This window comes from Orbicella faveolata, unplaced genomic scaffold (genome assembly GCF_042242905.1).
Source record: "Orbicella faveolata isolate gen_17 unplaced genomic scaffold, um_ofav_v1 contig_12, whole genome shotgun sequence".
NCBI lineage: Eukaryota > Metazoa > Cnidaria > Anthozoa > Scleractinia > Merulinidae > Orbicella > Orbicella faveolata.
In genome coordinates this window covers 11,480,766-11,493,674 of record NW_028301539.1, presented here as the reverse complement: position 1 = coordinate 11,493,674, position 12,909 = coordinate 11,480,766, and the positions used below count along the sequence as shown (strand labels likewise).

The window sequence follows — 12,909 nt, the reverse complement described above, 5'->3', positions numbered from 1 at the left end:
ACTCAAGAAAGAATTAACAGCCTTCACTCTAAACTACAGTGACACCATTGGAATGAAACAAATGTTGCCTATCAAATTTTATGGCATTCCCTGTTTGGTTTTTTATCGAATTTTGAATGTTGCTTTTGTTTTACAGCAATTTTTGAGAATGACCTAGCCCCTGTCAGTTTCAAATGTTAGATACTACCCTTTATATTGCACATCTAAGCAGTTTGATAGGAATTTGATAAGGGAATGATCTCTTAGAAGGACGGAAAAGCTTCTTTTTCTTGCGAATAATCTCAACCCCAAAATAGATTTGAGGCCATCTAGTGATAAACTACATACATTACTTAAAATATTATATAAGAATCAGTTGTGATACATTGTCTAGTAAATAAAAAGTAACTCACACCTCAGTTTTTAACATCTATTGTGTTGGGTGGGTGCCTCATAGGGATACAGGAAAACACACAATAAAATCAGCCGTGATTAAAACAATGCCCATACTGAATATGCTGTACAGTCAAATCAAAAATCAAACAAAGTTTAAAAAATTAATGGTAAACACAGGCTAAAACTATTCTGGAACACACAAAAAGAATCTGGAATGAACTAATAAGTATGCGATAAACCAATCACAGATTGCTAACTCATTAAGTTGACTTCACTGTACTGAATAAGTATTTACCAACCAATCAGGAAGTAGGATGAAGACAGGTCACCAAATTTGAACTCAATGAGTAGAAGTACGACTTCTTTAGTACAAAATAAACCCAATCAGTACGATTGTGAACTTAAAAAGTCTGCCAACAGCAAATCAAAAGCTAACATTCAGAATGAAACGTTCGTGTTCAGCTTTGCTCACCAAAATATGGCAAGGAAGGTATTAGTTGTCAATCATCGTTTTCCTTAATAAAAGCGCGTTGATAAATTGTAGCGCGAAAAGTTGTCCTATATATTATATCCTAAAATGTCGCAGATGTCAAGAAATTAAATAATACAGCATTTAAGTCGTATTGATGGCAGCATTTTCGGCGAAAATTGTGCTGTCCGTTGATGTATTTTCAACTTAGGATAAACGCGGCCTCGATCGCCTTGGGTTATCAACAACCTCCCGAGACATCCTACAATCCGGCAGAAACAAATAGCTCAATTAATGGAAACCCGTTATTTCTAGCTTAGTTTAACCTCGCATTTAAGTCGGAATTTACAACTAGTAAATAAATTTCGGTATCAATTCTCATTCTAATTTACCAGAGCTCTGTATTATTCACGCTTACCTTGGAAAGTCGGAAAACCCTGCCACCACTGGCGCATCGAATTCAAGGTTTTAACATCCATCCTCATGACTCGAAGCATTAGTTTTCCCTCGATGTATATGATATATTTCCCCTCACTTTCGTTGGATTATCAATAATATTGATACACTGGAGAAACACAAGTACTCGAGCACAGGTACATGTAAGTTTTTAATCGTTCAGCCTTTGCACAACATTGAACAAGCGACACGCGACGAAATTCGAGACTGTTCGCCCAATAGAGTACGTCACTCAACAGTACATCACTCTTCAGGAATGGATGTGAAGGTGTCATATGACTTAATTTAGTGCCCGAAAACTCTCACCTTAGTATTAATTGCCTAAATTTCCACTTGATGAAATACTTCTGGGACTAAAAGTGACGTTGCAAGTAATGGTTAAGTCGCTTTTATGATCGTTTTGAGGGGAAGAACCAAGAATATAGTAAACAAGTTATCATATTTCACAGACAATTTGTTCCAACACTTCTCGACACACTCCTAAGACGCACTGTTTGTTTGTTACCACTGATACTTTCTGCTCAGTAACCTTGGTGTGAAAGAGCAAGTGATGGCAATGTTCTTCGAAAGGTCCGTGAAACAGCTCAAAGCATCTAGTGCAGAGCAGTGCTTGTATTTTATTGCAATATAATAGTTCACAATACAGGACCACAGCTATGTGCGTCTATGCCGCCGTTGTGATGCTCAGTACTCAGTGAGTGCAAATGATACTTTTTAAGTAAATCCAGAGGAAGACTACCAAACATCGACAGTTTGACTGAAGATCGAGAATTACGCTTAACATTAAGTCAATCGCTGTCTCGTACTCAATGAGTACAGATTATACTCTTTAAGTAACACTAGTAGCAAGGCTACCGAATATCGAGAATTACGCTGAACATTAAGTCAATTGCTATCTCGTACTCAATGAGTACAAATTATACTCTTTAAGTAAAACTAGTAGGAAGGCTACCGAATATCGAGAATTACGCTTAACATTAAGTCAATTGCTATCTCGTACTCAATGAGTACAAATTATACTCTTAAAGTAAAACTAGTAGCAAGGCTACCGAAGATCGAGAATTACGCTTAACATTAAGTCAATTGCTATCTCGTACTCAATGAGTACAGATTATACTCGTTAAAGTGCCACTGAAACGAAATTTTTGTATGTGAGATTTTTGCTTAGTAATAAAGTTTCAACCTTACTTGGAAACACTGCAAACTTTTTTTCGCATGCGGTAAGCGAAAACTGCTTTTTCAGCTGTTCGAAGTTGGCTGGTTAAGCCCAAAATTGGCGGCCATTTTGGCACGGCCAAAACAGCCTAGTGACGTCACTGGTTGTATTACTCTCATGCTGTGCTGAAAATTTAGAGTGATTATGGGAGAAGAGATTACTGTTCGAAGCCCCCCAAAAAACATCTTAAGGACATCTCGGAGCTGTAAAGCAGATAATCACAGTAGCCTTAAACATGAAGAGGTCGAGAGTCGATCCTGGGGCTTTCCAGTCTATTTAATTGGATATTTGCAGGATATTTTATGTAAGCAAGCAAACGAGTGGGAGTTCTTAGATCGCAAAATGATCGGGACTCTTGGTGAAATGCCAGCACTCAATTAAACAATATCTACACTCATAAAGTAAAAAAGACATGAAAACAAGAGAAAGCGGCTTTTGAAAATATTATCCGGACTGCGGCTGCACGAATCGCAGCAACAACGCTTTGAGTTTTCGAGTTGCTTCGCTTCGAGGAAACCGGACGCTTTGTGAGTTTCACGGCGGACGAGATTGTGCCACAGTGACCTTTAGTCCAGTTGTATCTGCTACATCCTGCAAGTTATCACAACAGCAACAATTTAAGAAACCCTCTTCTTTTATATGAGGGAGCGAATTTAAACTATAAAGGTAAACTAAGCTGCCATGACCCTACAGGTATGTTTTCAGGAAACGAGAGAAAGCGTGACAATGTCGGTGGCGAAAGGTCATATATGCAAATTAGTTCAAATTCTGTTTAATGAACCTTCGAAAGGAGTGTAAACTAGTGACGTTTTAACGAATTGTTTTGAACTTGGATATTATTAAATGAAGATCATAGACATAAGTATGCGCTAAAGAACTCAAAGTAATCCATCGGCCGTGGAATATTGCAATTGGGAGATACGTGTAAAAGAGAAGCGAAATTCCCACTTTGTTTACACTGATACGTATGCGGCAATAAAGCAAACCCTGCTGCGGATCACAATTTTCAAAGATACATTTTGTCTACCACAAGAACTCTCACTTATTAGTATCATAAAAAGATGCCCTCAGTGTGCAAAGAAGTACTCGACTCAAAGCTTGTGGACCGTTAATAACTTCGTGATTGTGCGGATGGCTGATGCGCTTACGGCTTTTAATGCAGTAAAGTTGCCGAGGATATATTCGAACCTTGTTAATAGACCTTAGATCAACGTTACAATCCAAATTTCAGAACCAGGCTGAAAACAGACGACGAAATATCGTGTTTAGGCTTCAGGACGTGATATAAAAGTTGCCACACTCGTCTTCGAAATCTCCAATCGAGTACTCAAGATGTTCGAAAAGTATACTGAGCTGTTATAATCTGTAGCATTTACTCTGGTGAATCTACACTCTCTGGCGCCCTCCAACGTTTATGATGTGTATTTCCTGTCAAGGCTGGACAGAAATTACAAGGTAGAAAACTAGTAGGTATCGACAATATGAAGAATAAACTTGAATAACTCAAGTGAAAACAAGAGAGAATCTATAGCGCTTCTTGCGTGAATACAACCAGTGACGTCACAAGGTCCTTAAACTCGGTTCCAGAGCCCGGACACAGTTTTGCTCCAAAAAGTCGATTTCAACATCTAAAAAAAGCACTTTCTGTTGGGATATGGCAGAAATAAAGTTCACCATTACTTTCAGCACGTTTGAAACTATAGATTGGGATAAAAAAAGAGAGTACGAAAATTTTGTTTCAGTGGCACTTTAAGTAAAACTAGTAGCAAGGCTACCGAAGATCGAGAATTACGCTGAACATTAACTCAATTGCTATCTCGTACTCAATGAGTACAAATTATACTCTTTACATGTAAGTAGAACCAGTAGTAAGACTACTAAACATTGACAGCTTGACCAAATATCTATAATTACAATTGAAAATTAAAAGGTTTCACAATTTCCTTTTTAATTACTTTACAAATTGCTACCTTTAAAGAAGGCTACCGAAGATCGAGAATTACGCTTAACATTAACTCAGTCGCTATCTCGTACTCAATGAGTACAAATTACATTCTTTAAGTAAACTAGATGCGAGGCTACCAAAGATCGAGAATTACGCTTAACATTAACTCAATTGCCATCTCGTGCTCAGCGAGTACAAATTATACTGAGTTGGCGATGTCATACTCAATGAGTACAGTAGATTTTTTCTTTGTTGTAGGAAAGCGAACTGAGGCAATCGACATGGCAATCAAAATGTGTAATGTTAATCCAATAATTCAAACATCCGGTTGACCTATGTGTGACATACAAGATTCCTCACCAAATATCTGCTACATTGAGAAACAGCGGAACTTCAAATTGTCACATTGACAGGACAAGGTTCTAAAACAAATGTTTCAGTTTGTGATAAAACTAGAGTAAAACAATCTTTATCTTATGGGGCTTTCTCTTTATCATTGTATTTCTCTTTAAGTTTCGCTATTGTTTCATTGCTTAACTTTTTTTCCCCTTTTTTTTCAACAAATTCTATTTTCATAAGTAGGTCTTCTAGCGGTATTTCCTGCGTTTGGTGCTTTCCTGCTCTCTTCCAGTCACTCCAAGCGCGCTTGTATCGACCAATTAGCCAGCCTAATGTAATACTGTTTTCTTTCACCTTTAAGACCCTTCCAATCAAAGGTCTCTCTCGACCCCAGTTAGAGCAGTACACCGCCCAGTTCTCATTAACTTTGGGATGGACCTTAAAGAGAAGCAAATGGCAGTGGCTTACAAATTTGCAAGATTGCAATCAGTGAATCGATCAGCACTATTCTTCCCAAGAAAATTTCCCATTCTTACCTTATCTTGTTTCTTTGATTGTTGTTCATCATCTCTCTCCAACTTCTGTTCTTCCACTAAACGAGGAGCACATGGAGCGGATGATCGACTTCTTGCCTGCTCCTGTCGTTGGTAGTTTAAATCTTCTGTCCTCTTGAATCTCTTTCTCAGATCATCCATTGCAGAACTTGCAACCACTTTTTCCTAAAAGAATCATGTATGCCTGGGTTACCTTATAACATTACCCCTGCGAAATAAATTCCCAGTAGTCTGGGAATTCCTAGGAATTCCTAGGAATTCTTAGGAATTCCAAGTTATTCCAAGACATGCAAATTATGCTTTATCCAAGACCTTGGAATTTCTGGGAATATTTGGGAATAGTGGAAGTCTGACTGGGAATTATTGGGAATTCCTAGGAATTCCAAGTTATTCCAAGCCATGCAAATTATGCTTAATCCAAGACCTTGGAATTTCTGGGAATATTTGGGAATAGTGAAAAGTATGACTGGGAATTTTTGGGAACAGCTAAAACACATGAAATATTGTGTTTGAAATTTCTATAAATTTCCCAAAATGTCAAAATTAAAGATGAACTCAGTGCATGAATCAGTTTCTGTGAATTAGTAAAAATCAACAGGATCATTTCCCTGGAGTTCCATACCTTTTTATTGTTGTCAAGCTCCAAGGTAATTACTTCCAAACAAATGTTACTACATTAATTCCAGTTTAAGTCTGACAACTCAACATAAAACTATAGCACTCATAACATTGCTTTTTAGATCCAACCTGATTTGTTAGTGTATATGTGCCCGTATGGACCCTTAAATCAAACACCCAGAGTTTAACTGATAGAAAAATGGATGCTCTCAGATCTGATAAATAGATTAGGCAAAAAATTCCTGTCAGCATAAATGTATATATATTATTTACAATTTCAATAAAACCAAAAGTATATATATGCATGTATATATTTAATATAATTGTAGATTCACACACATACCCATCACAGCCCACTGTTGAACAATTTTTGACTTGATCCTTTATGACTTTAGGAAAAAGAGGAAGACATCTCTCACAGATGTCAGAAATGAAAAGCTCACAGTTTCCACACACTTGCTGTAAATTTGCAAAACTGTACTGTGACATTCTCTGGACAAATTACCCGTAGTTTCATTAAAACAAGGATATCTTTAGCAGCCTCTCATTGTCATACAATGTCTTGAAATTAAGGCCAGAATAGCCATACAGGCATATTCTTTGGCAGAAAATGTTCTTTTCTTGTGAACAATTAGTTTCACTTTCATCAGGGGCGTCCAGTGAATGGCCGTCAGTGTCAGAGTTCTCAATTTCTTCAGAGGAGTCAGAACTAGAAACTTCAACATCATTATCTGAATCACTGTCTGTGGACAAATCTGAGTTGTTGTGTGTATTACATCAATTGGTATTTCTGTGGTCTTTTCAGGTACAGTGTATAGGCAACTCAATTTCATCAAATGCTTCTGTGAAGCTTCAATTCTTGCATAAAGGTTGACTCCATAGTCCATCAAAGTCATCCACAACATTTCTGTCAACAGCGATCTCACTCAGGCGAGCCGAAAACTCTGAGGTGTTCTGTTAATGGTGCTGGAAATGATCTCCAGGAAAAAGTGATGCAAGAGAGGGAGATGACATCAACTGGTCAAATCTTGTAGATTTTGGTATGGGTATAGTGGGATCATCAATATGTTTCTTGTATTTCCTTGTCCTCACAGTCACTTTAATTCATGACACAACAAAATCAAAAGAATAAAAAAGATTATGAGTCAGTGGGAAACAAATAAATAACTAACCCTATATTATACAAAGTAACTTCTTTTATTTAGACAAAAGCTTTTGAATGAACTTTGTCATCACGAATCATACACGAGTGGGTCACTCAGTCATGGCATGAAATGAATTCTGGCTAATTAGCAAGGTTGAAACAATTTAGGTTGCCCAGAGGGCATGCCTAAACAATTTGATTTGCGAATAACAAGTCGTTTCTCTCGCCACACTTGTTCAAACGAAACAAATATAGCAGTTCTCGCTGATCCCAGTCAAAGTTCTTGACAAAAACTCCAACGAGGCAGCCACAGTCTGCATGAGTTTGATATGTCTCCTGTGTGTTTCAGCCTGACTGTATGGCAATCCGTGTTGATCTTCAATTTTGTCCATCCGTATATTCTTTTGAGTTTACTCTATTATTTCAATGTTCCTTTAATGTTTTAAGTGTCTTTTTTAATATTTCTAATGTCTAAATTTGGCTAAAAACCATGATATATATCCTCCAATTCGAGAGTTGTTGATACACTTATAGAAGAAGGAAAACCTTGATTTAGTCTACTGTAAGCTCAAGATTTATGTAACATATTTATCAATAGTATACAAGCACCTTCACAATTATCAAGTCTTCTCTTTTAACATTTCAACCAGCTTACAGTCAGGCCTTAATTAGCTGCATGTATTAAACTGTGAGCACATAAATATTTGGATCTTAGTCTTACAGTACCTCATATATATCGCAGTGTAATGTATTTTTTTAAATTTTGTTTTAGGTGTCATACAACAAAGATGAAGATGAAGAGGCTAGCTGCAGAATCAACAGAAATAACTGAACAGCAGCTAAGTTTGCCCAAACTCAGCCTTTTTTTAATTTTAAGGAATGTCTCAGTTTTGTTCTTATCATTGATTCCTTACAATCATGAAAATCCAGATATGTTCCACACAATAACAATAATTTAAGGTAGAATCTTGTGTATGGAAAATTGTTGGATTTGTAAACTAAAAAAGTAAATTATCTGAAAAAGTTCTCTTTTTATCAAACATGTAAAAGTTTGACCTTCATATCTGTTTTCAGTTTTACTTTTGATTCTTGATGTAATGAAAAAGAAACAGGATGATTATTCTTATGTTTAAATTCATGAGAGCCAATGTAATAAACCATTCATTTAAAACCTGTTTGATGTGATATCAGTGACTTAATGCTAGGCATTTATCATCAAAATTTTGTCTGGCCTACAAATGATACAAAATTCCCAGTTTTTCTCAGATTTTCCCAAAAATTCCAACCTATTCTCAAAAAATCCTACAAATTCCAAGTTATTCTCAGAAATTCCTAGGAATTTTTGGGAATTTTAAGGAATTTTCAAGGTGAGTATATTTCAGTTGGAATTCCTAGGAATTCCTAGGAATTCCAAGTCAGCTCTATGTAAACTTGGAATTCCTTGGAATTCCTAGGAATTCCGAGTCCGAATTACCGTGAAAATTCACACCTTAGATTCCTAGGAATTCCTAGGAATTCTTAGGAATTCCTAGGAATTTTTTCCTAGGAATTCTTAGGAAATTCCTAGGAATTCCTAGGAATTCTTAAAGTCATCTCACAAGGGAACTTCTGTTTTTGACAAAGCAGGAAAAACATTTTACAGTTCTTTATTTTGTACCCTTGTTACCGCAATTTCCTCGTGGCCAATGGCCTCGTGGTCAGCTCTCGGGCATTTACGCCTTTTTCACGTCAGTGAGCATCCCCTGTCTTCATTCTTCAGAATATTTTGCATTCTACAGTTTTTGAAACTGCGAATTGATGTGTGGTCCATATGTTATCCCGAAAGATATGTTTCACCTTTTTGGACTGATCGAGTTCTTTCTCCAGCTGGAGCTCCAGTTCTGTTTTTTCCTCCTTCACTTTGTTGAGTTGTTCCTGCAACTTTAATATTGAAAACTTTAGATGAGGTGACTATGTAATTTCCATTTCTTATCGACCCCAACTGTAGCAAAGGTAACGTATTTCCCTTCAAGTCGTTATGTTTTGCAGTATTCAGTACATCGCATTTTCTCTACCTATATTTCAACAAGGCTTAAATTTTGACACTAACTAATTTTCAAGTATAAAGTGAACGTACCGAGGCAACCTGTTTATTCAGGTCTTCAACCTGCTTCTCCAGGTTATCTGTAGCTTGCTTGTCACTGGCTTCATTTGGCTGCAAGGAAACGTGACACGGGCCGAGTTCTTTGAAGACGTTAAAGAACGCTAGTCAGATTTGTATCACATGACCATGCGAATGTAAACATAACTTTCCTTCAGAGATCCAAAAGGAAAACTGAAGATTCAATAGACCATACTGTACAATATTTATGTGGTTTTCAGTTCAGTGTTATATTAGTGTAAGCCAGTGCGTTCCTCCTATTATGGATAAACGTTATATACCTACCTTTGAAATTTTGACGTTAGGTTTTCTCAAATCGGAAATTCCCTCACCTGTTTTCCTTTTCTCGCGCAACTCATGTTGCATTTTCCTCATCGCTGACAACGACTTTGTCCCTTTCGCCACTTCAGAAAGGTCCCTGTACCTCTCTTCTTCAGTCTTCTTTTCCAGAAATGTAAAAGAACTTGCCGTTATCGTGGCACGCTTATTGGCCAGGAGCAGTTGACCTTGCCTGTACTTCTTAACGATTTCTTTGACTTGTTCAAAGCATCTGTGGCTCAGGGAAGCCACCAATGTATAGTACTGGAGATTCTATTGAAAAGTGAATCACCGTTTAATCTAACAACATATACTATTCTTTTCTCGTACGAGAATGTTTCAGAATAATATCGAGGACAAGTTCAGAATATGCTTAGAATATGCACTCTCCGCTCTTCAGTGAAAAATAATTTGTTTAAGAATGTTCCCAGAAATTTAATAAAATCACCTGTTTTGAAGATAACTTCATTATGCCATTGAAAAGAATGTTTTTAACAAAATAACGTGTACAGCTCGGGACATTCATGCACGTACATGTGACTGTTGCATGTACTAGGCAAAGACGATTGTACTATACTCTGTAATCTAAGAATGTATAAAGAATATTTTAGTCTTAAGTGAACACATCAGATTTAAAGTTGTTCAAATACACGCGCGCTACCTTTCTATTAACGTAATTCGAACTTACTCGTGTGTGCGACATAGAATCAGTCGTGCTGCTACCGTAGATCTTTTTCATTTCTCTTATCCATTCGCGAGCAAGGGCTTTTTCTTCTGGAGGATCGTCTCTTCCCATTAATCTACCACGAGCACATCCGAACAGGTTTTGCCGCATATCCCGACCATCTTCATGAAGTTTGGTTCTTCTCTCAACATTGAAGAAGCACTTGCTTCGGAACGTTGCAAGGATTCTGGGTATGGAACGATGGGTTGGAACGTGGTAAGCTCTGAAATTGTCAAATCTGCACCCTGAAGGTCTCTCAAAAAGCTGTACCGTGGAACAGGAGAGACAATGTGCTGTGGAAAAGAGGGGATCAAGGTAGCCTCCGTTAGGGGTGCATCTCCTGCTAGATGTAGATGTAGTGAATCCACTGAAGGTGAAGGTGAAGGTGAGGTCTCAGGCGTTTCGGATACACGTTCCTGGTTGGACATTTTGCTGGGATTATGAGAACGAACTTCGTTGACAAAAGTGAACAAACAATTGACTCCACTTAGTATCACTTGAAACTACTTTCGGTGTGCTCGTGCACTAATATTTATACCACTTGAAACGGAAAGTAAAACGTGTGTTTTCGTATAGGCCTTAGGTATTGGGCGTTGGGCAGTTAATAGATAGGCCAACGCGTAGGGATACGTATATGGATGCGTGAGAGGGTTGAGCACCGTGATTTTTGCATGCATTCACGTAGGTCAGTGAATAAGATCTCAGTGCTTTGTAGAGACAAGAAATGTAGTATGCCTGTCCAGCATCACGATCTTTCTGTCCACTGTAGTCACATGTCGCGGTAGAAAGGCCTTGCCCCAGTACAGGTCCAAACTATTAGGCGTAGGTCAAGGTGGGAAACAGGAAGATTGGCCTATGTATAAGCAACAAGACGCGTATTTGGGTTCAGCTGAAATCGTGATCCGTGATCCATGACTCAATGATCCATGACATGTCACGGTGCTAATGACTGAGAGTTTAGAAAGAGTCGGATTTCCCTATAAAAAAAACATTGAAAAATAGCTATTTTTACTATAGTATTTCTTAAACAATAAAATATCCAGATTAAATCAGGGGAATAGAACTGTGGTCCGGCCGAAATGGATTTCAAAATGAGATATAGTCCCAGAGTTATTTAAATTGTACGTGCTTGTTGGCCCCCTTTTGGAACATTCTACTGGTAACACGCATGTGAGATCTACTTGACGCTGAAAGAAGTATGATAACTTAAAGTCGCACGTCCGAAGTTACTAGATCCTTTCTTAGTTGGTAAAAGTAAACATGAATCGGTTGGTTTGCGCTCGCAGTCAACGCTGAAATATTTGACTAAAGAGCGGCCAGTATACTTGTACATCACTTTCCATTTGGGAAAGTTTCGGAAGTGATGTAATGGCGTGTGTATCCTGACATCTAAGTTGACGTGAGGAATATACTTTGGCGTGAGATAACCAACACTCAAGCAAATAATCAGTTTACTAAATTCAAATCTGTAGCTTGTTTTGAGCCTTGCTCAGGGAGGTGGATAAATTGTGTTCCTGTAGGATTCGAGGAAAAGTTTAGGAAACGTTGATGAAATAAAGTTTTATGAACATACGACCTGATGGATTTCGTAGCCAATTATTAGATGTACCCATTTAATTCCTGTTAATTAAATGATTACTGTCAAGAACAAAATCGACTGTGACAGAAAACTAAAACATGGATGGCAGTATTGTCACCATAAAGACTTCTTGGATTTTTTGAATTAGTCCTGAACTGAAAATTCTCGGACTTTACATCGCGTATATCGTGATCTGCAGCTTCTTGAGTGTTGGGTTAACTTATTAAGTAGCTGAAGAGTTGAGTTTTCACTGGTTGTTATCAGGTTTCAACTCATAAAGTTTCTTTTTTACTCAATCAGTAATTTTCGTAGATCCTTAGTGGCCAAACTGAAACCGCCATGGTTTCAAGATGAGTTGGCGCTTCTTTCAAAAACGGAAATCTAGATTTGGCGCTTATTTGCAATGTGTAACATTGGGTTGGTTTTTGATATCGAAATGTGGAAATTTCGTACCATTCTTCTTCTCCTCTGTTTGCTGCCCCTTCCTCCAGAGTCAGTTCATTGCCCCTGCAGCCTACTGAGAGCTTTCTTTCCTCGCCGGGACGCAAATGTTGGCTCGTTCCTCGGTAAGTACAGCTTGACGTGTACTGTTGTGATCACTTGGTGATTTCAGCCGGTAATTGTGTCGTAAAATTGAAGTTTTTGTTCTCCTTGTGACAGATTGCAAATCAATTCGAGAAACAATTAACAGTAGCAGTGGTTTGACGGCAGCAGAGAAAACGACGCCAAGTTTCTTCAAAAGTCTGGCAGATGGTAGTGAATTGTTGTTGTCAATTTTCATCATAACGACATCTCTGTTGTTGTTGTTTACTGGCATTATTAATGGATCGTACACATTGTGTTCCTGCTCTGTATGTTTGTTTGAAGAACAATTGTATTACCAGTCACCAGCACTCCGTGACAACATTAAATTCATCCCTTCCAATCGCAAAGAAAAGGAACTTGCAACGGTGCTCGATGGTGCGGCACTTGCCTTTAATATGTACGATAAAACTCGACTTTTATTGACTTGTGCTTCGGTTGTTGCCGTGG

The 12,909-nt window shown here is 37.9% G+C and overlaps 1 protein-coding gene across 1 annotated transcript; it reads right to left on the bottom strand.

Annotated features, from left to right (window-relative positions):
* Positions 1 to 4,872: 4,872 nt before the first annotated feature.
* Positions 4,873 to 9,840, bottom strand: LOC149116636 (uncharacterized). Its single transcript, XM_089279994.1, has 5 exons — positions 9,542 to 9,840; positions 9,233 to 9,310; positions 8,881 to 9,036; positions 5,337 to 5,519; positions 4,873 to 5,238 (listed from the first exon to the last, which is right to left on the bottom strand). The coding sequence occupies exons 1-5, from the start codon at positions 9,629 to 9,631 to the stop codon at positions 4,936 to 4,938; spliced, it is 810 nt and encodes a 269-aa protein (XP_089136120.1). The 5' UTR covers positions 9,632 to 9,840; the 3' UTR covers positions 4,873 to 4,935.
* Positions 9,841 to 12,909: the final 3,069 nt, after the last annotated feature.

Excerpts from the sequence above, each read along its gene's own strand:
- LOC149116636 (XM_089279994.1), bottom strand. The coding sequence starts at position 9,631 with ATGAGGAAAATGCAACATGAGTTGCGCGAGAAAAGGAAAACAGGTGAG. Across the intron at positions 9,311-9,541 it reads CTAACGTCAAAATTTCAAAG|CCAAATGAAGCCAGTGACAA; the intron begins GTAGGTATATAA and ends GTTTCCTTGCAG. Across the intron at positions 5,520-8,880 it reads CAAAAACTGTAGAATGCAAA|GAAAAAGTGGTTGCAAGTTC; the intron begins ATATTCTGAAGA and ends TGATTCTTTTAG.